This window comes from Euleptes europaea, chromosome 19 (genome assembly GCF_029931775.1).
Source record: "Euleptes europaea isolate rEulEur1 chromosome 19, rEulEur1.hap1, whole genome shotgun sequence".
Classification (NCBI taxonomy): domain Eukaryota; kingdom Metazoa; phylum Chordata; class Lepidosauria; order Squamata; family Sphaerodactylidae; genus Euleptes; species Euleptes europaea.
Window position 1 is genome coordinate 30,307,799 of NC_079330.1, and position 23,564 is coordinate 30,331,362.

Consider the following 23,564-nt stretch of genomic DNA (forward strand, 5'->3'; position numbering starts at 1 on the left):
ATTGGGGAGAAAGGCAGGATATAAATAAAGTAAGTAAATAAAAACAAAATAAAGTAGAGCTACTTGCCTGGTCTGTTAGGCCTTTCCATTGCCTTGCATGAACTTAGAATGCACCCTAAAAATGTTCAACAGCCAAGGGTTGGGAAGATTGATAGCAGTTGGTCATTCAGTCATGTTTATTGTGCATGGGCCTTTACAATCAAGACAATGTTACAACTACTTAAAAATATATAAAACCATTACAAGTTGTAAGCTTAAAATACACCAATTTGTCTCCTTTCCTCATTTGATGGCTTTCTTTGCCCTGGTTTTCCTGGCCGCAAGGCCATAAAGTGCCATTTTCCAGGAAACAAAAGGGTCAATATCAGAAAGCAAGAACATTAGTTTATTAGCATCAGATAATAAGTGGAAAGTGGAAAGAATATTTGCCAGGAACTTATTCCAAGGCTCAATGTAGAGAGGGCAGGCCAACATGTAATGGAGTAGATCTTCCACTTAGCTACCGCATGTACAGATACATTGAGCCCAGGGTTTTTTCTAAAAACGACCGGCAAGAAGCTTCGTGGGCATAGTTTGAAATCGCAGTGATGTGAGAGCTACTATAAGACTATAAGTTGTTATATCTACCAGATAAGAAGATCTGAGATGATATTTTTTATCATTTTATACCACGGGGCTGATTTTGTTTGGGCAATTAGATGGGATGGCAGTTGATGGATTGTCTTTCAAGGAAGCTTATCTCACCATGACTTATCTTCTCATTGAGGAGTCTTCTATAAGATCCCAAGAAACAGTTTGAAAAGCTTTACTACTTGGTGATCAATTAGGAATCACATAGCTATTTGAACCTTGGTACCAACACCAGGTGCACTTATACAAACATGGTGTTTTTAAAGGATGCCTTTCACATTGTTCTTTTAGATCAGTGTTTTGCTGTTGTGGTTGTGTGCTTCTCCTTTTTGCTCCTCTTATTTATTTATTTTTTTGTCGTCAAGTCACAGCTGGCTTATGGCAGCTCCATAGGGTTTTTAAGGCAAGAGACGTTGGGAGGTGGTTTGCCATTGCCTGCCTTTGAGTCACGTCCCTGGTATTCCTTGGAGGTCTCCCATCCAAATACTTGCCAGGATCAGGGCTGAAAGTGGGTGGCTGGCCCAAGATCACCCAGCAAGCTTCCATGGTGCGAGTGGGGATTCGAACCTGGGTTTACAGGTCCCAGTGTGACACCTTACCGCTATACAACACTGGCTCTCTGAGCTGTCCTAAAATAGCATTTTATTTCATTTTCAAATACTTGAATTAAAGCCCAGTTTAAATCCCCCCCATTGGCGAGATGTATCACTGTTAGATTAAATCGAAATTGTGAATATCTGCCAGATTAAATAAAATCTTTTCTGTATTTTGAATAGACAGCATCCAAAGCCCGGAGCAGTAATTTGTCAGTAAAATATAGATTGTGATAAGTTTCCCTGATAATTGTGTTTAGAATACGCTGATACTGAACGGAAAATGTTTCTTGGGTGTACTCTTCTTGTTCCAGCAGTTTGGCTTTAAACTGTCTTTGGGTCAAAAGGTTTCTGCTTGGCTAAAGATAAAACCGTTCTGTGTGAGTGTCTGGTGGACAATTTGTTTATTTTTACTGAAGCGAAGTTTTCTTAATGGCCTGAATTTGTCTGTTTTAACAGCTTTAGCCTTTGTATTTATTTAATGGGCTGAACTCTCCCTCTTAAAAGGCTTTATCGCTCCAGAATAAAACAGTGCCATGCCGATCTTACATTTTGTTTATGCGAAGGTATCATAATCTTTTTGGAACTTCAAGTGTCACATGCCTTTAGAATTGCATCAGTTTTATGCAGAAGCTGCATGTAGAAGTAGTCCACCATTTCCCAGACTTTTGATACCTGGGGTTTCGTTCTGTATTAAAACTGGAGGCCTGCTTCAATCTTCCACTTTAAAAAAAAACCATTTTTTTCAATCAGCTTTCAGATAAGATAACCACATCCTTCTTGCATCTGCAAGATCAGCCGCTTAATACTACTTTCCCGTATCTGGCCCTCTGCTTTGCGCAGTCAGTGCAACCTCAGGGTGGCTGCTTTATGGGCAGTGTTGCCATCATCATCCTTGTGTGTGTGTGTGTGTGTGTGTGCGCTGTCAAGCCACAGCTGAGTTTTGGCGACCCCGTAGGGTTTTCAAAGCAAGAGATGTTGGGAGGTGGTTTGCAATTGCTTGTCTCCGCGTGAGCTGAGAGAGTTCTGATAGAACTTTGACTGGCCTAAGGTAGGGTTGCCAGCTTCAGGTTGGGAAATACCTGGAGGTTTTGGGGATGCAGCCTGAGAAAGGCAGGGTTTGAAGAGTGGAGGGACTTCAATGCCATAGAGTCCAATTGCCAGCTCGGCCATTTTCTCCAGGGGAACTGATCTCTTGTCACCTGGAGATCAGTTGTAATAGCGGGAGATCTCCAGCCACTACCTGGAGGTTGGCAACTATAACCCAAGATCACCCAGCAGGCTTCATGTGGAGGAGTGGTGAATCAAACCCCGTTCTCCAGATTAGAGTCCTCTGCTCTTTAACCACTAAACTATGCTGGCTCTCATCATTCTTGCTGCTCATATGTTGATGCAGCTCAAAGTTGCACAGGGCTTCCCATCTAACACAGTGGCTTTCTCCAAGGCACAATTCAATCCCACGTGCAGTGTGACGTTTGGAAACCTCTGACCTAGCTCTGCATTGGTAGAGTTGGGTGGGGGGAAATGACTGAGCAGCTTTGTAGACGGGTGGGCCATGATATCTTTAGATTTTCCCCTTTCTGATTTCCAAATGTTTAAGTGTGGTGCTGTTTTTATCTTTAGCTCTATGAAGCAAGGAAGGCCACCCAGTAAGCTTGATGGCTGAGCATGGATTCTGAATGTTTGTTGTGCCCTTCTAATATTGTTGCCATTCATAATTTTTCATGCACTTTTTAGTATGCAGAAAGTCTGCTTGCAAATTCTTATCTTCTCGGGAGAAGGTTAAGCTGTGAGGCTTAGCCAAGGCCACCCAAGCGGAGCAGGACCTCAGGGTCTCGTGTTTGGACTCAAGACCGTACGTGTTGGCTCTTCTCAGAGAAACAGAATTTAAAGCATGTTCTACAAGGAAATGTGCTAGAATACTTTTGTGGGGGGAAGAACGAAAGTATATTTAGAGACTGGCAAAAGTGGGATTGTAAAGGGACTAAAAATATGCCCAAATATAGCTTCAGCTTCACTGTTAGAAAGGTCTGTTTATTTAGGCTAATTTGGCCCACCTTTCTCCTATAAAGGACTCAAATCGTATTACAATAATAACATTTAAATAACATTGTAACACAACTTGAGTCCTATACAGGTGAAAGGACTCAAGTCATGTTACAATGTTATTTAAAAGAAACATGGATAAAATCAATTAACAATAACATTTAGAGCACAATCCTAACAGGGCGGTACTTACCCTGGGGATGGTGCCGCCACGCTGCCTCCTGAGCGGTTTGCTGCTGAGCACAGCAAGCCGAAAATGCCTCTTCCTGGAAAACCCCCTGGAACTCTCCGTAGAGTTCCACGGGGCTACGCCTGCCTTTTTGCAGGCATAACTGAACGACTGCAAAAATGGATGCTCCTGAGCTGAAAGGGCTTTGGAAACTGACTAACGTCAGCTCCGCCCCTGGGAAGGCCCCCTTTGACACCGGTTCAATCCTCTGCACCACCAGCGCAATCCTCTGTGCTGGGAAAACACTACCGGCGAGGCTGCGCCATCACCCAATGCTTGTGCTACCATGTGGCTCCCCAGAGTTGCCGTACATGCCCCAGGAACGGCATTGGTGCCACTTTAGCTGGCGCAGGCTGCACTAACTGGTTCTGGGATCACACTGGCTCCAAACCCCTTTCGCCCCCTCACCGATTAAGATTGGGCTGCCCCAAATAACAAATGTCCATAAAACGACAAATTCCAGATGTGGCCCCTTCATATAACAACCAGCATCAACCTCTCTCACAGTGACTGTTTCATCTCAAGAGCCCTGCTAAACCATTCGACCTTTCACAACATTATGGCAAAGAGAGCCTTCCTGACTTCCCACTGAGAGGAGCCCGTGACAGAAAAAGTTCCACAATGGGCCTAGATTGGGCTGACTGGCCTGCGTGATGGAACAGTAAGCAGGTTTAGGGCAAAGCACAGAAGAAGAAGAAGAGTTGGTTTTTATATGCCGACTTTCTCTGCCTCTTAAGGGAGACTCAAACCGGCTTATGATCACTTTCCCTCCCCACAACAGACACCCTGTGAGGTAGGTGGGGCTGAGAGCTCTAACAGAGCTATAACTTGCCCAAGGTCACCCAGCTGGCTTGGTGTGTAGGAGTGGGGAAACAAATCCAGTTCGCCAGATTAGTCTCTGCCGCTCATGTGGAGGAGTGGGGAATCAAACCTGGTTTTCTAGATTAGAGTCCACCGCTCCAAACCACTGCTCTTAACCACTACACCACACTGGCTCACAAGAAGAATTGGGGGGGAGTGTGTCTCCTGGGTTGTCACAATGTAGCGGCAAAGAGAAACAGATAACTCTTCCCCCCCCCCCACCCATCTCCTTGGAATCAAAACGATAATTCCATACAAGTGTACTTGAAGCAAGCAGCCAAGTGCATGGGCCTTCTTAGAGTGGCACCTGTTGAGGACATTGTCTCTATGCTGGTGGCGCAGATTTCACTTGTCCTTGGGCATTACAGTATAGATTTGGGCATTAGACAGAGTATGGGCAGAGAGAGGCCTTTCTCCTGTTTTCCACGAGGACGTTCTCCTGATCCTGAACATCAACAGGATGCTTTGCAGCACCTCATCAACGTGTTTGTCATTGTGGACGTGCCGCTCGCTATAATCTTCTGCCGCAAGGTGACAGAGTCTGGAGCATTTGCGTTCAACCCCACGTCTGTTCCCAGAAGAATTGCTGCCTCGCTGACTCTTCTCCGTTGCTGAACATCTTCTGCAAAAAGCATAATTTACTTTCTGCTTCAAGAAAAAAAAGGAGCATAGCAAGAAGGGATTCAATTGTCATGTAAATCATTCCATGATGTTTGTATTAAGTAGCAGAAAGCAAAAGTTTATTTGTAGCCTTTCTTTTTGCCTGTTCTTGAAATTCAGCTTGGGCGAAGGGGTTGGAATAGCGGACTAATGAGGAGGGGACCTCCTTGGTTAACGTTCAGTTGCAGGGGAGATCTGTCTCATTAAGCATTGAAGGAGACAGCGGTTAACAGGTATAATGCTGTTAGACTTCGGCTAATATGAATGCGACCGTGACCTCCCAGACAGATCAAAGCCTAATCTCTCTGACAGCTACAAGATGACATGGCTTGCCACAGGCCTTCTTCTGCCGCACGCGGAAGCTCTTTGTCTGCAAAGCATGCCTTATAGCTAGGAGTATATTTTAAAAGATGAACAGGTAGAAGTAAAGGGCTGTCTTTTGACATTTTAACTAATCCCTTCTAGCCTGTGGTTTACTGCACATTTAGGATATTTGCTAGCAGGAGACGCTGGCTTTTCCACATATGCACCATGTCATGTTGAATCGGGCGTCACTTTGATGCCTGATAATGCAAACTTATACAGTGAAATGGATTCTGATTGCATTGAAGTGATGTGTGTTGACCTTTTACCTGTTATGTGATTTACAAGGAATGCTTAACCCTTAACGAGGAAGCCCCGTGTTTTTTTGTGGGGGATTTTAAGAGCAAGAGAAAGTGGTTGTTTCCTAGCGCTGTTGTTGAACGCTCATGGACTGTTCTTATCTTACGGTTTGTGTAGGCTGAGACTCAGCAAATAGTCGTGAACAGTCTATAACTATTGTGACTAAATAAAGTGACTCAATGGGTTTTGGGTGCCATTAAGAACAACAGACAGGTCACCACTTACTGGGTAGCTCTTCTGCACAAGACCCACTGAAATTACACTTTGGTTTGCAAAGGAAAACTTCCCAGGGGAGGTATGCCCCCATTTTGAATAGCGATGTGGACGGGTTTTCTGCCACGTGCTCCGAAGAAGAAGAGTTGGTTTTTATATGCTGACTTGCTCTACCACTTAAGGCAGAATCAAACCGGCTTACAATCACCTTCCCCTCCCCACAACAGACACCCTGTGAGGTAGTTGGGGCTGAGAGAGCTCTAACAGAGGTGTGACTAGCCCAAGGTCACCCAGCTAGCTTCGTGTGTAGGAGTGGGGAAACAAATCCAGTTCACCAGATTAGCCTCCACCGCTCATGTGGAGGAGTGGGGAATCAAACCCGGTTCTCTAGATCAGAGTCCACTGTTTCAAACCACCGCTCTTAACCACTACACCACGCTGGCTCTCACAAAATGTCTTGTGCTTGCCCTAAAGGTGCGTAATGTATTTTTTAAACAATAGAAACTACAAAAAGATTTGCATTTAAAAATAATAATGGAAATCTTAAGTTGGCATTTCATATATAGACACAGAATCTACCCAAAGAGTTGCTTTCAGTTTGCTTCCTGATCATTTGGAAATTCTAGAATCTAAGCCATGATCCTGAATACTCTGACTTAGAAATCTGTTTCATTGAAGCAAATGGGGTTTACTCCTAAGCAAATGTGTTTGGATTAATGCCTTAAAGTTGGCTGTGAATAAATGAAGATGCACGTACTTTGGCTTCATGTATGAATACTTAGGTTAAGTGAGCAACCCTCACTAAAGTTACTGGGGGCCTTGTCTGGAATAATTGAACACATGAAGCTGCCTTATACTGAATCAGACCATCAAGGTCCATCAAAATCAGTATTGTCAACTCAGACTGGCAGCGGCTCTGCAGAGTCTCAGGCAGGTAGAGGTCTTTCACATCGCCTACTTGCCTAGTCCCTTTAACTGGAGATGTCGGGAATTGAACCTGGGACCTTCTGCATGCCAAGCAGAGGCTCTACCACTGACCACAGCCCCTCTTAAATAATCTTAGATACATTTATTTGGAGACCTTGTCCATTTCTATGTAACAGCCGCCCTCTCAGGGTCTAGGCCTAGCAATGCTATTGCTATTTGGCTCTGGCCTCTAAACCCCCTTTGCCTGCCATTCCTTTTCTGCCATGCATAGCCCCATTCCAGCTTTCCAGTTCTGTCTTCATCCTACTTTCAGCTTGGCTCCTCCTTTCTTCATCTTCCTGATTCTGCCACTTTTTATTTCTTTGGTTTGCTGCTTACCGTGCCCCAGTTCCTTTAGCTATCCTGCCTCTTTACCAATGTCCCTAGCACTCCTCCTGCCCGCCCTTAGCATGCAGCTCCTTAACTACTGTGATAGGGTTGCCAGCTTTGAGTTGGAAAATACCTGGAGATTTTGGGGGCGGAGCCTGAGGAGGGCAGGGTTTGGGGAGGGGAGGGTCCTCAGTGAGGTCTAATGCCATAAAGCCCACCTTCCAAGGCAGCTATTTTCTCCGGGTGAACTGATCTCTTTCACCTGGAGATCAGTTGTAATAGCAGGAGATCTCCAGCTACTACTTGGAGGTTGGCAACCCTATACTGTGAATTTCCTTCTGAATCATTCCTTCCTATTTCCCCTGCCATTTTCACCAAACCTAATTCTCCTTCTGCCCTTCCTTCAGTCTATTGTCTGCTTTGCACCCCTTCAGCTTCCTGGCCTCCTGCCCCTTAGCTTCCCTTGGGGCCTTGTCCTCTGTGCAATGTTTTAATCTATACCAGACGGATGGCTTTTCCTTCCCTCATGGCCCCAGGACTGCAGAGCAAACTATCCCATGAGCCAGTGCACCACCTCAGCCGATCAGTGTCAGAGGGCCATACAATATAGATTTTTATTCCTGTGTTGTGTTGTACCTGCTTGAGGTGTTTACTTGCTACATTGCAATGCTGATAATCAAGAAGAAACATCAGACTTTCTAACTGGATTGTGCATAAGGTTCTGAAGATCTGCTCTAGATCAGCTGTGCTCAGCAAATCCCAAATCTTGCAAGGAAAACCTTCAGCCCGGATTGATACTTTTTGAGTGACGGAAATAAATATTAGATCTGTGAAATCAAACTGAATTTATTTTCTGGCTGTAGAGTTTGAATTTGTAAAATTGACAGACTGTTTTAAAGGGCATAAGTACAGAAAAATAATAGTAAAATATTTTTTGCCCAAATTCAAGTTGAAAGTTACCTGTCAGAAGTGGTTAGAAGTCTGCTATTTTCTCTCCTGAAGCGTGTCCTTTCAGTTGTCAGTTTTAAAAGGTTAATATAAAACAAAAGAGCAGCGAAATTAGCTTTCCTTGTATTGCTTTGTGTCTTTCTTTTTATAAAACGTCAGGTTTGGGAAATGGAACAGCAGGCCTGGACTAATTCCCTAAATAATCCCTTTCTCTTCCGTACCTTGCTTGGAGCCCTTATCCTGACGTCCTTCCTGACTTTGGAATGGGAAAGCACAGAGGGCATGTCTCTCAGATACTACTTACAATTCCTGTTTCTTAAGAGTTCTCTGTTTACTGCCCAGGAGGTGCTTAAGGATGAGCTCTAACTCTGGTACTGCCCCTCTGCACAGTAAGGTGATGGAGAATTTCCGGCGGGGGGGGGGGAGCTATCAGATGAGTGTTGGTGTTCTGTCCCTGCCTCCCAGGGAAGGGCAAATTGAGGTTTCCCCGTGGCTTGTAGCGGTAAGCTGCAGTCAAAGCTCTGCTCACGACCTGAGTTTGTACCCGACAGAATTCGGTTTCAGGTAGCCGGCTCAAGGTTGACTCAGCCTTCCATCCTTCCGAGATTGATAAAATGAGCTTGCTGGGGGTAAAATGTAGACGACTGGGGAAGGCAATGGCAAACCACCTCGTAAACATAGTCTGCCTAGTAAACGTTGTGATGTGACGTCACCCCTTTACCCTTTTACTCATTGGGTATGCCCATTCCTGCTTCCAGGCCAACAAGAAGTCTGCACCTTGCAAACAAAGTTTGCATAGGGCTCGCATGTAGAATTTTTTGTTTTGTTTTTGTTTTGCAAGTTAATAGTTATGTGGTTTGTACAAGCGCATGCTGGAATTAACATGTGTAGGCCAGGGGTGTGCATCTCAGTGCCATGGGCCTTAGTAGATCTTGACTGGAACACCTGGCTCCATTACAACCCAGGTAACTATTGGGAGATGGGATCGTTTGCTGTTGTTCGGGCTTAGAGCTGGCATTCCAACTCCACACCCGTGGGGAATTATCCTAGCATCCTGCAGACACAAGCCTCTGTGATGGAAAAAGAAATCTCAGGTCACTCCACACCTAAGAGGCCCTGTTCCAACCTCCATATTTACAAGCACAAGCACTTGGAAGGCAATGGACGGGTGCCATCTCAATTAGAAGAAAGGAAAGAAGCAGTGTTGTGGAGAAGGGAGAAAATAAGGGATTCCAGTAGGCCTGTCCTTAGATATATTCGGGCTTAAACAGCAAAATCAAACAATGTTTTAAGAGCATTGGTCTTAGTCCTCCACTAAAAAAGAAAAAGAAAAAAGGTAAAGTCATTACTTTAGTCATTACCATTAGTCATTTTAGTCATTACTGACCCATGGGGTGACATCAAATCCTGACATTTACTAGGCAGACTATGTTTACGGGGTGGTTTGCCATTGCCTTCCCCAGTCATCTACAGTTTACTCCCAGCAAGCTGGGTACTCATTTTACCAACCTTGGAAGGATGGGAGGCTGAGTCAACCTTGAGCCAGCTACTTGAAGCCAACTTCTGTCAGGATCGAACTCAGGTCGTGAACAGAACCTTTGACTGCAGTAGTGCAGCTCACCACTCTGCTCCATGGAACTCTTTTTGAGGGGGAGGAATACAGGTGTTTAATGTTTGAGTCATTAGATAGGCTTCATAAGATTGGCTGAAATGCTGTCTTATCAGCTGAAGAATGTACCTGCCTGCTCTGAAGAGGGAAACAGGAACAGCAAGGTAGGGATTGGAGTGAATTTCTCACTTGCAAGCTCTAATGTAGAGACGATGTGCCAACCAAAATAGTTATCCATCTTTGGTCGGGAGGAGGCCTCTAAAGCATTTTAGGCAAACAGGTGATTGGTGTCTACTGAGTGTTAAGGCATTGCTTGGTGAACCTCAATCCTCAGGCAGAGTGGGGGAGAAAAATAGTGTGAAATGAGAGCAGGCAAAAAAGAAAGGAACCGTGAAATGTTTTATCAACATGTTGAATATCAACAGACTTGAGACCCATAAGTAGCAGTTGTGGGTGCTGGTTCTTAAAACAGAGTATAAGTAGGTTACCTTTTTGCAAGCGCACAAGCTTTTCATATCCTCAGAGTGATTTATGGCAGCTTGCCTGGGTGAACTGAGATAAGTGCTATTTTCAAATACTCTTTCTTTGATCCATTGATTGGCTAGATTTCCACAAACTTACATCAGTTTGTTTTATAAAGTATTTCAACCACATTTATTGGCATGGTCTCTCACAGCTGGTGGTTTCTTATTTGAGGACTGCTTGATAAAGTAATCGATACATTTTGTTTGGGAGATTTTTATCCCACATTTCTGCCCTACGAAACGCAGCTCTCAACAAATAAAGTAAAACCAGCATGGCATGATGAAACGTTAGTCCGGTGCATGCATCTGACAAAGTGAGCTCTGACTCACAAAAGCTTCTGCTGTAATATCGTTCATCTTCAAGGTGCCACTCCTTTTCCATTTTGCTCCAACAGACTAGTGCGGCAACTCACCTGGAATTATAAACATGGCAGGGATCATCTTATTGGGAGGGAATGAGGACAGGCAATTCATTGTGTCCTAATTTTACCAGGTTGAGCTGAAAAGGAAATACAATGACCAACACTCAAAAGTGAGGGGCCTTTTGCCAGGTAGCCAGTGGTATGAAATACAGGCCTATCGAGCTCTCAACCAAGCCCTTGGCCGGTGAGTATATGATTATCTCCTTGATTTATAAACTTACCATTCCTCCAAAGTTGGATCAAAAGGTGTGGTCAGGTTGAATTTATCTAGACAAAAATGTGTTGTTTGTGCTCAGAATTCATATTTCTTAATACATATCTTAATGCAAATTGTGGAGGGTTGATCATTCATCCAGTAGGGGAAAAGAAGGTCTTGGTCAGTAGACTGGTCAAATAATTGGGTAAGTATTTCCTTAAGGACAACAGAAAAGATACTTTAGCCGTCAATGCTTAAATAAACAGATACGTGTTAGCTTATAATGAAGCAGTGACGTTAATGTCAAAAAAATATAATGAATCATTCTAAAAGTTTAGCAATGTGACAGCCCATTCCTGAGCTTGGGGGCCGCATGGGCTTAGGAATCGGCGTGACCCCTACGCCGGCATCTGTGCCACTTACACCATGCAAACTGGCACGGAAGCTGGCGTAGTGCAACTTGTGCCAGTCCCCCAGGAATGCCACAGCAGAGCTGCCCTTGGACGCTGGCTCAGCTCTTGTCAGTGTCCTGCCAGCGCAAGTCCTCACGCCAGCATCCCGGGAGGCGTTCTGGAGGCAGAGCTGCCAGTAGGTAGCTTCCTAACACCTTTCAGCCAAGGAATGCCCACTTAAGCAGCAGCGCTGCTGTGCCAGCTTTTTGTTGGTGCAGCATCACTGTTTCCAATGGGGCTTTCCCCTCCCTTTTCTTATTTTTCTTATGAAAAACACCCTTTTCCCCCCTTGCTCCAGCAGCCAAAGCTCTTTGGAGGCGCCGCAGTGCCGCCACAGCCACACCGTCCCCGGCCGCTGCAGCTCTCAGGAATGGGCTGTTAGTTAATCTTTCTCTAAACGTGAACCTTTCACTGAAAGTTTTTCCCCTTGGCTTTTATTTTGGAGCACTTACAGTCTCGTATTATTAAAAGAAATTCAAACCTGAGATAAAACAAAGTAGCAAGAGGTATTAAAAATAAAAGGCAGTAGTTAAGAGCAGTTATTCTAAGTAGGCAGCAGGCCAAATTCTTCCTTTTGGGAGGTGCCTGCAGTTATAACTGGAAGCCAACGGGCAAAGGTTTGCTATGCTGGCAGCTCACGTCCCTCTTCTTGCTAGCAGTTAACAGCATAATTAAAAAAAAAACCTTCACAGTGGCATTCTCATCTTCATAGAATATTTGATAATATAGGACCTTGGTCAAGTAATGTGATCAATTGAAAGTTATTGAACGTACAGGAGGAATGGGTAATGGTTGTAAATTACATGTGCCCAACCATAGGGAGACCAAGCCTTATGAGGAAAGGCTGAGGGAGTTGGGAATGTTTAGTCAGGAGAAGAGGACGTTGAGGGGAGACATGATTGCTCTCTCTAAGTATTCGAAGGGCTGTCACTTAGAGGAGGGCAGGGAGCTGTTACTGTTAACAGCAGAGGATAGAACTTGCAATAATGGGTTTAAATTGTGGGTGGAAAGGTACTGGTTGGATACTAGGGAAAAAATTATAATAAGAGTTGTTCAACAGTGGAATCAGCTACCTCGGGAGGTGGTGAGCTCCCCCTCATTGGCAGTCTTTAAGCAGAGGCTGGACAAACCCTTGTCAGGGATGCTCTAGGCTGATTCTGCATTAAGCAGGGGGTTGGACTAGGTGGCCTGTATGGCCCCTTCCAACTCTATGATTTTATGAATGGATGGCCAACCCTGCCATATTGTGTTAGGTTCTGTACTGAATTGGAGGGGAAGTGTAATCCCTATGCAAGATCATGGCAGCGCCTCCCATGCTTGATAAAATGATCCCATGAGAAAGAGAGAATTGTAGGTATTTACACAGCACAATACATGGTACTTTGTAGAGTAGCATAAGCAGGAAATATATATCCCTGCCCTGAGGGGAACTTACAATTTATATTTCCCTGTGTGGTTTGTTGGCATTTAGCAAAACAAAAATTATTATTATTATTTAAAACATTTCTATACTATCTTTCCACCCTATCAGGGTCCTTAAGGTGACAAACATAAAAAACATTAAAACATTTGAACAGTTAGAAGCAGTAATTTAATAAAAACACATAACAAACGACACCAGAACCAGGGCCGAGGACCAGCAACCATTATTGGGGGTATGCCAGGCAAGACAAAAAAAGTCTTCACCTGCTGGTAAAAGGCACCAAATCTCTCTGGGGAGGGAGTTCGAAAGTTTTGGTGCCCCAACTGAGAAGGCCTTTTCTCAGATCGCCACCCGTCTAGCCTCAGATGGAGGGGGCGACCAAAGCAAGGCATCTGAAGATGACAGGAAGTGAACGGATAGGTTCCCTCTGAAAGTTCTGATCTAAACCAAGCTGGGAGAGAACAAAAGAGGACAGAGGTTGATAAAAGAACAGCAAGCATGAGTAGGTGCGGATGGAAATGATTTTGCCGCCTAGAACGGATAATGCAATTCATTTGGAAAACCTTACGCGAAGGAATGGCCACTCACCAGACAGTGCCCCGAATCGCACGTTGCACCAAGAAGTTATGTGAATGCTGTTCATGGGGAACAAAGGACCCTCAGGAATGGCATGAGGAGCTAGTTGGGTATCTGCAGGAGGAATGTGTAATTGTTGTAAATTACTTGTCCCCGACCATTAGCGGAAAAATTAGTTTGATCCAGCCCACAAGTTTGGCAGACCTGGCTTCCTTCCCATGACCCAGAGTACCATGTAGCTCCCAGAAGATGCCTTCACGGTAAGAAATCAGTTGTCAGAATCTACCAGGGGTGTAGCCAGGCTGTTAAACTCAGCTCTAGTCCAGGGCTGCTGGTACAAAGTATGGGATTAAACCAGGGGACGTCTGTGGCTTATCAGGAAGTATGGAGGTATGTCACAAATTTTCTTTTGCATACAAAAGTATATTGACCCAAGTCTCCTATGGAGATGGAAAAGAGCGAGTTTTAATCCCAGACGTAGCATTTTAGTGTTGCTGTTGCAGTATATGGAGTAACGCAAGTCCATGAAACGTGATCACCTTTGGGGTACGGGAGGAATATGCCAGATGTTGCGCATGGCCAGGTGACAGCTCTGCCATGAAATCTTGCCGTGTTGCTTTACTCGAAAGGTGTGGGATACGTCTCCAGTGGCCCAATGCATTTATTTTGACTACACACTTGTTAGAGCAGTGGAAAAAGGGAAAGGCAGAAGGAAAATGGTTTGCTTTCCTTTCTTTTGCTCGCTTTCCCTGCTCCCCGCACACCATGGATGAAAGGTTCAAAATAAAGCCACTGGTGTGTTATTTATTTTAAGGCAAATGGTATAAAAACGTAGATTCTAACCTGAACACATTGACCAGAGAGCACAGTTTGCTAGAAGGTGCGGAGGACCATCAGGGAGCTTTGTCTGCAGAAATCCCTGGTGGCTTCTGCCAAGTTGTTACACTTTTTTTTTTTTTTTTAAAGCATTATTTCTCTGCTGATAGATTATTCCTGCTATTCAACAAGCACATAGGTGAAAACACGTTTATCAGTTTTTAAGGTAAGGAAACATAAGTGCATCTCTCTTGATGGTTAGTATGCATTTGTGCTGGAACATAGGTTCAAAACAGAGAAGAAGGAGAAGAAAAAGTTGGTTTTTATCTGCCAACTTTCACTACCACTTAAAGCAGAATCAAACTGGCTTACAATCACCTTCTCTTCTCCTCCCCACATCAGACACCCTGTGAGGTAGGTGGGGCTGAGAGAGAGCGGAGAGAGCTGTGATTAGCCCGAGGTCACCCAGCTGGCTTCATGTGGAGGAGTGGGGAAACAAATCCAGTTTGCCAGATTAGCCTCCACCACTCATGTGGAGGAGTGGGGGAATCAAACCCAGTTCTCCAGATCAGAGTCCACCGCTCCAAACAACTGCTCTTAACCACTACACCACGCTGGCTCCCAACAGACAGACTTGAACTAGGAGATCAGGGACTGGCTCTCCCCATTCACTGTGGGGACAGAAAGGATTTAATCACTCTTCCACAGTTTCACTTATTTGAAACTGACCATTACTACTCATGGTCTGCAGTTATCTGTCTACTATAATTTTAACCACACTTTTCTCCAAGTAGCTCGGGGTGGCATGCGTGGTTCTCTTCTCCATTTTATCCTCATGACAATCCTGCAAGGTAGGTTAGGCTCAGAGTTACTGGCTCAAGGTCACCCAGAGGGGTTTCGAACCCAGAGCTCCCCAGTCTGAGGCTCTAAGACAGGGTCCCCAACCTTTTTGAGCCTGCAGTCACCTTTGGAATTCTGACACAATGTGATGGGTGCACCCACTAAATGGCTGCCACAGAAGGCAGAGCCAGCCACAATATGGCCGCTGCAGGTTACCTTCAGTCACTCAGTGAAGAACTTTGAGCTTGTGGTTGCAGCTGCTGTCAAAGTACCGTTTTTAAAAATCTGCACAGCCAATCAAATAAGAAGCTTTTCTGAGCAAAAGCCCCACCTGGTCCTCCCCCACTTTCTAAAGATACTTAGCAGGCACCACGAAAGTTGTCAGCGGGTGCCGTGGTGCCCACGGGCATCATGATGGGGACCCCAACTCAAACAACTAATAAACTCCAGCAAAGTGAATATTTTCCCTTTCAATTAATCAAGTTTTATTTTGATACAATATCAGCTCAGAATAGAAATCAAAGTTAAGTTAAAATAATAAAATAAAATAATAAAAGTTGATGATTCTGGGAAGGATGATTTAAAGAAGAGGAGGAAAGATCTTCTATGGGGAAAGGTTTTTAATTAGCCGCTTACGAATCCCACTAGACCGGAGGCAAAATTTTGCTACTTGCTACTTCCGAGAGGAGTCTGCTAAGAGAAGGGAAACTTTAGCTTCTTCCCATCTCCCAGGAAAGGATGACATTTTGGGGAGAATGTACTACGATCTTATGTTGTTGTAGAAGGGATGTTGCAGCAGAACATGTTCTATTGTTTCAAGGTTAGTAGAGTGAAGGGAAGGGTCAGTTTAACTGAGTGAAATCACCCAGGGAGAGAAGAGTTAAACCATCATCACCAGCCAGCACTGTGGCCCTGTCCGAATCAAGGCCCTCTGCAGCTGCTCTTGGCCTTATAAAAAAAAGCCAGGAAAATCTGTCTGTGGACCTACTAGCGTAGTGTCTGTTTTGGCCCCAAGTCTTTGCTTTTGGCCTTGCAGTAACCTCACAACAATTATGTCGAGAGGCAAATCATTTGTAGGTTTTGACTTGGCACACGGAGGGGAGTTTCCAGTCTGAGTTCACTTTTCTTTTTCCTTTCTGTCCCTCATCCCTTTCAAAACAACGTCAAGACACTAAAGAAGATGATAAAATTCATGTGTTTTTTCTCTTTTTAGGTGCATTCGACACAGGAGTGATTGGGGTGCTCTGATTTTAGTTGATGACCGCTTCAGACGGAACCCCAATAAATACATAACTGGTAAGTATTGTTGTACGTGTGACTCTTTTGAGTGAGTATGGAGTTTTATGTATTCCTGTTACTATTATTATTATTATCATGCCAATAAAGGTGGCTGAAACTGAACATAGCTGGTAAGATAGCAATGGAGCAATCCTGATAAGCCATAGATGTCCCTTGATTTATTCCCAGCCCACCAAAATCTTTGCCCCGCCTCTCGCTGCTGCAGCACAGCAAACTCATCCTGCTTAGTTGAGCATCATGCAAAACAATAACAAAGCAAATTTTATTTTGTATTTCCTTCGTTTATACCCTTCCATCCTCCCCAGTGGGAACCTGAAGCTGCTTACCTCATTGGCCATTATTCTCCTCTCCTCCCTTCTAGCCCCACAACATCCCCAAGAGAGTGAGAATGGCCCAGCAAGCTTTTGCAGCATATTTATAAGTCTCTGCTTCTGCCCAAGGCAATATTAAAGCCAAAGATATAAAACATATCCAAGTTTTCCCTCAGAACTCCCTTTAGTAATGAATAAGATACACATAGACGTAGAGCGAAGGGACCATCTTGAACTATGTGGTGATGTCAGAAGGAAATGCACACCCTCCTTCTGGGGACAAAGCACCCCATCTTTTCCAGTGCTCTGTAAGCTCTAGCCCTGCGCTCCATCCCTCAAACAGAATTCAGCAGACGGCAAATCCATAAAAGCAGTTATATTGGGTAGAATCGACAGGTTACAGAAACTATATTCAGAATGATACTAGTAAGTGGCTGAGGTAAGGGACATGGCATATATAGAAAAGCAAAAGGAGATAACCAGTAACCCAGGCAACCCCCCTCCCAGAGGCAGGAAGGAGTACTTGTCAATTCCCACACTAAAGGAATTAAAGAAGGACTCTAAGAAGTCTAAACACGGGGCACGGACTGGCCTTGGAGAGAACTGCAAAACAACACCTGGGAGCACATCCATGAACTAGCTTCATGGCCTGCTCCCGACATGCTCCCAGATTATCTTGAATTCTTAACCATTCCAACTTTTCACAGACTTTTCTTCTTGGCCAGACATAATGCCTTACCCCCTCAATTAACTGGCAGATTTTTGAAAACCCCAATCGAACAGAGAGTCTGCCCATGTAGAAAAGCAAAGACAGAAAACCTTTTTTTATTCAGTTGTGATTTATATTTTTCTATAAAATCTTCTTTGATTACTCCATTGATTTCACACTTTCCTGTGTGTTCTCATGACTACCACTTAATCTATCTGCTGTCTGGTAACCTCCTTGTTACGCTATCCGTAGTTTAATACTTAACAACCGCGTTGAAGATGCGCCAAAAGTTGTAATCAAGTTACGCCTAAAGGCTCATTTGCATACAGGTGCCCTTTTTGCACTGGAACTGGAGATATAAAACAGCAAGAAGTTATGTGACAGAACAGACAATCATGCCGTTATTTGCTGTTATTAAATTGAACAGTGGTGGCAAACAATCCAGGTGTAAGTGGCTGTAAATGCCATTTCTAGTTAGAAGAAGAAGACTTGGTTTTTATATGCCGATTTTCTCTACCACTTAAGAGAGAATCAAACCGGCTTACAATCACCTTCCCTTCCCCTCCCCACAATAGACACTCTGTGAGGTGAGTGAGGCTGAGAGTGTGTGACTGGCCCAAAGTCACCCGGCTGGCTTCATGTGTAGACTCAGGGAAACAAATCCAGTTCACCAGATTAGCCTCTGCCGCTCATGTGGAGGAGTGGGGAATCAAACCCAGTTCTCCAGATTAGTGTCCACCGCTCCAAACCACTGCTCTTAACCACTACACCATGCTGGCTCTCATTGTTTCTTGCATAGGTGCCTGCCACATATTGGATATTCATTCGAAAAGACCAAAAGTCCAGTAGCACCTTAAAGACTAACAAAATTTCTGGCAGGGTACAAGCTTTCATGAGCCACAGCTTCAGATACATTGGATATACATTTTCTGTTAAGGTGTATCATTTGGGATCTCTTCTAACCTAATGTGGATATCATTTCTGTACAGGTACAAATGTGTTCCTCAAGCAGAAATGACAAATGTCCATCTATCTATTTTGATGTTTATCTGTGATGCAGACCTTGGATTCATGCAAATGGTTCCTAACTCTGGCTGGGACCAAGTGTTATGTAGGTTGTGTGACCGATGCCGAAAACACCATCCCTGTGTCCCTCTTCTCTGTCCCTCTGAAAATGTCCAGCACTCCAAAATGCTTGAGATAACATCACATCATGCAATTTCTCTGCTCTGTTTCACTGGCTTCCCCTCTAAAGGAAATTCAGAGCTTTATGACGTAGTCACTCATTTTGGTTTATGGAAGGAGGCGCAGGGCCAGTGGTTTCAGCATTGGCTACACATACTCTGTAACGTGCAGTTTTTTTATTGGATTGTTTATATGTTACTTTACAGTCCTGACCTTTGAAAGCATCTTAGTTTTACCAGGCCATAGAAATCTTCACCGTGCTTACAAACTCTAAGTATGCTTTGTTTTAGTATACTCCACATTGCAAGGTGCCAACCAGTACTTTACCGTGTGTGCTCTCTAATTACAATAGTACAGTTATTTTTGTTTGCAATGAAATGTTACTAACAAATGGGAATGTTGTTAAGTGCTTGTTTTCGTCGTTTCAGATATAAAATCTTACAGTTTAAAATGCAGTGGTGGGTAAATAAAATACAGATCTCATGAAGTTCTTAGGACAGCCAATGCTGATGTTGTATCAAAACAAGGCATTGCCCCAGACAAGACCATTGCCAAGTATGAGTTAGTAACCTCTGGGGAGCCTTGAAGAAGTGCATATTACACAGGTGCTGTAATATCTATGATAACTGGGTCTTAGAAATTGCTAAAAGGTTTTCAAATGGTTACCAGGGTGACTTGCGTGTCTAATATTGCACCTGCTTGTTTTCCTATAGTATGGGTAGCCAGCATTCAGCTTAGCCAATATATAGAAAGGGGCTCTGTTGAATATTCTCCAGTTTAAAGACCCTCAGATTGTATATGTGATGAAGTGAGCTTTGACTCATGAAAGTTTATACCCTGGAAAATCTGGTGCTACTGAACTCAAATTAGGTTGTATGAAGATGCATCTATTTAAAATCCTGTTAGTTTCTCCTTGGCTGCTGCATCTTCCTCCTAAATTTAAACATACGAGTGAAAGGGATGTCATAATACTATGTAGCCAATAATAATTAGGATAGGAAACATTTTTATTCCCATTCATTTCAGTTTGCTTTGCATTTTTGTCATTGTATTTGCATTTTCTTTATTTTTGTTATTACAAGAGTTCGTTTGTCTTCTGCATTTGATCTCAGCGGGAAACTTATTTTCAGCTATAATTGGATTAATTTTATAAAGGCTTTAGCTCTTGCTGATGGGATTCTGTCTACCAACTTTCAGATAGACTAGAGAAAACATCCCCATTTTATAGACAATTTAATTCACAACTTGTTTCCAACTGTAATGTTGTTTTCTACCGAACAGTTGGGATGAAACTGTCAGAGTTTCTACCCCTCATCCAAGGGATTTTCCCTGCTTGTAGGCGAAAGCTTCAGTGCATGAAATAGCAGTGGAAGAGCCTCTGCTTTGCATACAGAAGATCCCAGGATCGATCCCCAGCATCTCCAGTTAAAAGATTTGACAGCAGGTGATGTGAAAGACCTCTGTCTAAGACCCTGGACAGTCGCTGCCAATCTGAGTAGACAATACTGACCTTGATAGACTGATGGTCAGATTCAGTATAAGGCAGCATGTGTGTGTACTTATATGTGTGTACTTATATAGGATCCAAGAAGCCCTCCCAGTCAGTGCATATGATGTACAGAATGCAGTGCACAGAAACCTATCAGCACAGTCTTCTTTGGTACTGAGATTGATATTCATTGTGTTCATAGGGCAGGGTGCCTGTCTGTCACATATTATTTCCCATCTGTTCTCCCCTCCCTCTCAACCTCTTTAAGCTAAAAAAGGATCAAACAAGAAAGGATCAGCATACCAAGGATTAACAACCTTCCCTATTTCCAAATACTATCATTTTCCCCTTTCAGATTTGGCATAATAACCATATTAAAGAATGGTGTTTATGTGGTTTGGGTTTGGTTTAGTTTCCAGCCCACTGCACACTCCTTGAGGTAGTGTCAGTGATGGCTATATAAATGCATTAGCAAGTATTTTTTTTAGAGGGTGTTGAAAAATTGCCAAATGGGGACACCAGTTTGGGGTACTAAGGAAATTATTCATTTATTTACTTAATTTATAGTCCTCGATTTATAGTCAAGGCAGATTACAGCTAAAAACAATGCAGTAAGAAAGGTATAATATGTACAGCTAACGATTATTAAAAACAAAATTAGAGAACATTACACTAAAACCACAGTATAATACAGCCAATAAAGCAGGAGTCATGAGATTGGTGCAAAATGCAGTGAAACTTTATATTGCATTCAATAAATAATGTAATTATACTGGATTATATAACTGGAAAACCATGCAATGTACAGTATTAGCAATAAATGTTTGCGAAAAATTGTAAACTGCTTCGGCTCGTCTCTAATATGGAGGTGGCTAATAGGAAATACCCTTCTCATTATGCATTTAATAATCAAAGCTGATTTATTAGTTTGCAAGTTAACTGGATGTTAGAAGAAAGTGATTTAAGATTAGGTTGTGAATGTACAAGGAGAAGCTGCAGGCTTAGTTTTTTCTATTCATATTTTTGAGCGATCTTAGGGAGAGACGATGGAACAAATACTGCCCCTGTCTTGTCAGTAGGTGGTGCTCAGATTCTACCGCATGAGCTGCGTTGGCCGGGTCCCAAGGAAAGCGGGGAGATAACATGACATGAGAATAAAATGCCCTTGCATTAGAATCTTGCATGGTCATTTTAGAAGTGGCAAATGGCAGCAATTCTTGCGAACAGTTTTGTGTCCACAGTATTAATTATCAACAACCCCCCTTTTTTTACTACAGCAAGACTTGTTACATTGGAGAGTGCAATAAATATCTATGGATTAATTATATCAAAAACCCTGAAGTGTTAAGTAGACCACTGACACAGTCTTTATCAGCATACATGAGTTTATACTATTTTTTCTAAATCATCCATTTTTAGAAAGGCATAGAAAAAACATGCTGTTTTACTTTAAAAGGTAAAGCCATCAGCATTTTATCCCGAAATAAGAGTCTTATAGCACCTTTAAAGGCTTAAATCTTTATTACATCTTAAACTTTCATAGACTAGAGCAGGGGTGTCGAACTCATTTGTTACGAGGGCCGGATGTGACATAAATGTCACTTAGTCAGGTCGGGCCATGCCTTGCCAGCCCAGATTGAGAGTGGGGGTGGTGGCTGCCTTGGCTGACTCATGAGCCGTATAAGAGCTCTCAAGGGGCCAGATCCAGCCCCCAGGCCTTATGTTTGACCCCCCCCCCTGGACTAGAGCCGCTTCAGGTACATGATGACTTCCTCATTCTGAATTGTTCAGAAAATGCACAAGACTGTATACGCAATAAATACAGTGCAATTCTGGTCCCTGGGTCCAGTTTGGCAGCTAAATTCTAGCAGAGACATCTTTTGAACTGAGCAAGGGCTGCAGAAGAGCAGCCAATATTGTTCAGCTCTCCTGTGAACCTAAAGCCAAAGGACTTTAAAACATCTTCCTCTCAGTTTCAGCAAGGGCCAAGGCCTTTGGCAAAGCCCTGTAGTGCATACTTCCATTTGTGGACAGGAGTGAACAGCTGAGCTGCACACTGGCAGAGCCCTGGGAGAGTAGCTGTTCATACTTGTGAAAGGGGGCAGAGGAGCCAGGAGCTTGAGGGAGAGGCTGTGGTGTTTAAACAAAGGGAAGGGTTTTGCAGTGCTTCTCCCCAAAGTGCTGTCAAAATGAAGAGCTGTGCGCCAGTGTCTTGGCTCAGTGGGACAAAAATGCAGGAAAGCGGAAGGAATCCTGCTGTGCTGGGAACCAAACGGGAAGTCCCTGGGGCTGAATTGAGCTTACGGGTTGCCAGTTGCTTGTTCCAGTTCCTAAGATATACTGGGTTAGATCCAGGCTAAATTCTCTGCTAACGGAAGGGGGTGTGGTAATTTCCACCGATTCTCTCTTTCTTCTGCAGATCTTCGGTTTGCCTCTCATGCAGTTCATTGGTGCCCCCTGTCCCCCAGGGACAGCATTTTGGGAAGATCAGTGGGGTATAGCAGGAGAGGAGAGGATGGAACGTTCTGTTCCACAGACAGAAGTGCCATTTGTGTGCGGAAAATTTAGTCTGGATCCGACCCTGTAAGTTGTAGCTTCCCAACTGGCTGAATCGTAGAGGCTGCATCCAAAGGACCCTTTCCCAAGGAGCAACCCCATTGAATACCATGGGATTTACTCCTGAGTAGTCTTATGTAAGAACTCTCCTATAGGCTCTTAATTTCGATCACAGGAGTAGTCCTAGGAATTCAACTCTAGTGGGCTGAATCTGTTAGCCTAGTCCAAGAAACAAAATCAGTTTTCTTCATTCCAATAACATGACACGTGTTAGGTCCTAAATAGTAACAATGCCCACAAATTCTTCTGCTAATGTCCAACTGCATCTTTTCAAAGGGCTATCAAAATGGATTCGTCAGCAAATCCAGCATCACGAAAACTTTGAGTGTGCACTTGGTTCTTTGGATATGTTTACTAAAAAAAACCAGAAGGGTACCCGTTCTTCACTTCAGGACAACGGCGAATCTCTGTTTGTGCCTTCGAGTCTGACAGATCCATCAACGAGTTCATTCCTGGAGGCCACTCTGCATCTGTCGCCTGATGTTCCTGTTGAAAGAGGAGTGCAGAACTTGGTCCTAGAAACACTTTCTGCTGCGGACATCAACACGATTAATCCAGCGATGTCCAGGCAGTCAGGCAACATCTCTGCAAAGGAAAAAAGTAGGCCTTTCATCCTAAGATAAAACTATTTTCTGAAATATCTTAGGGTAGCTTGTGAAAATTTCCATTGTCTTTGTTTTTATAAGTAAGATCCAAAGAACCACTTGGGGCGTTCTCTTAGGAGAGAAATATTGAAGATTATTAATCTACATCAGAGACATCCCCACCCCCTGGCATGGACACCAAGGCACCCACCGACACATTTCCTGGTGCCCACCAGGTGTTTTTAAGAAGTGGGTGGGATCATGTGGGGCTTTGGCCTGATCTACATTATTCTAGAAACAGAAGAATGTACTTAGTGCCTCTGAAAGAAATGATAACAAGGATTAATATTATCTGTTCCTATTTCTCTCCTTCC

General features: G+C 43.7%; 1 protein-coding gene across 1 annotated transcript in view; it reads left to right on the forward strand.

Moving 5' to 3' along the window:
* BRIP1 (BRCA1 interacting helicase 1) overlaps positions 1-23,564 on the forward strand; it is a 189,686-nt gene that overhangs the window by 136,396 nt on the left and 29,726 nt on the right. Inside the window, exons 16-18 of the mRNA XM_056865031.1 lie at positions 10,766-10,878; positions 16,211-16,293; positions 22,883-23,206. Coding sequence (XP_056721009.1) covers positions 10,766-10,878; positions 16,211-16,293; positions 22,883-23,206 — 520 coding nt within the window. The remainder of the gene's footprint in view (positions 1-10,765; positions 10,879-16,210; positions 16,294-22,882; positions 23,207-23,564) is intronic.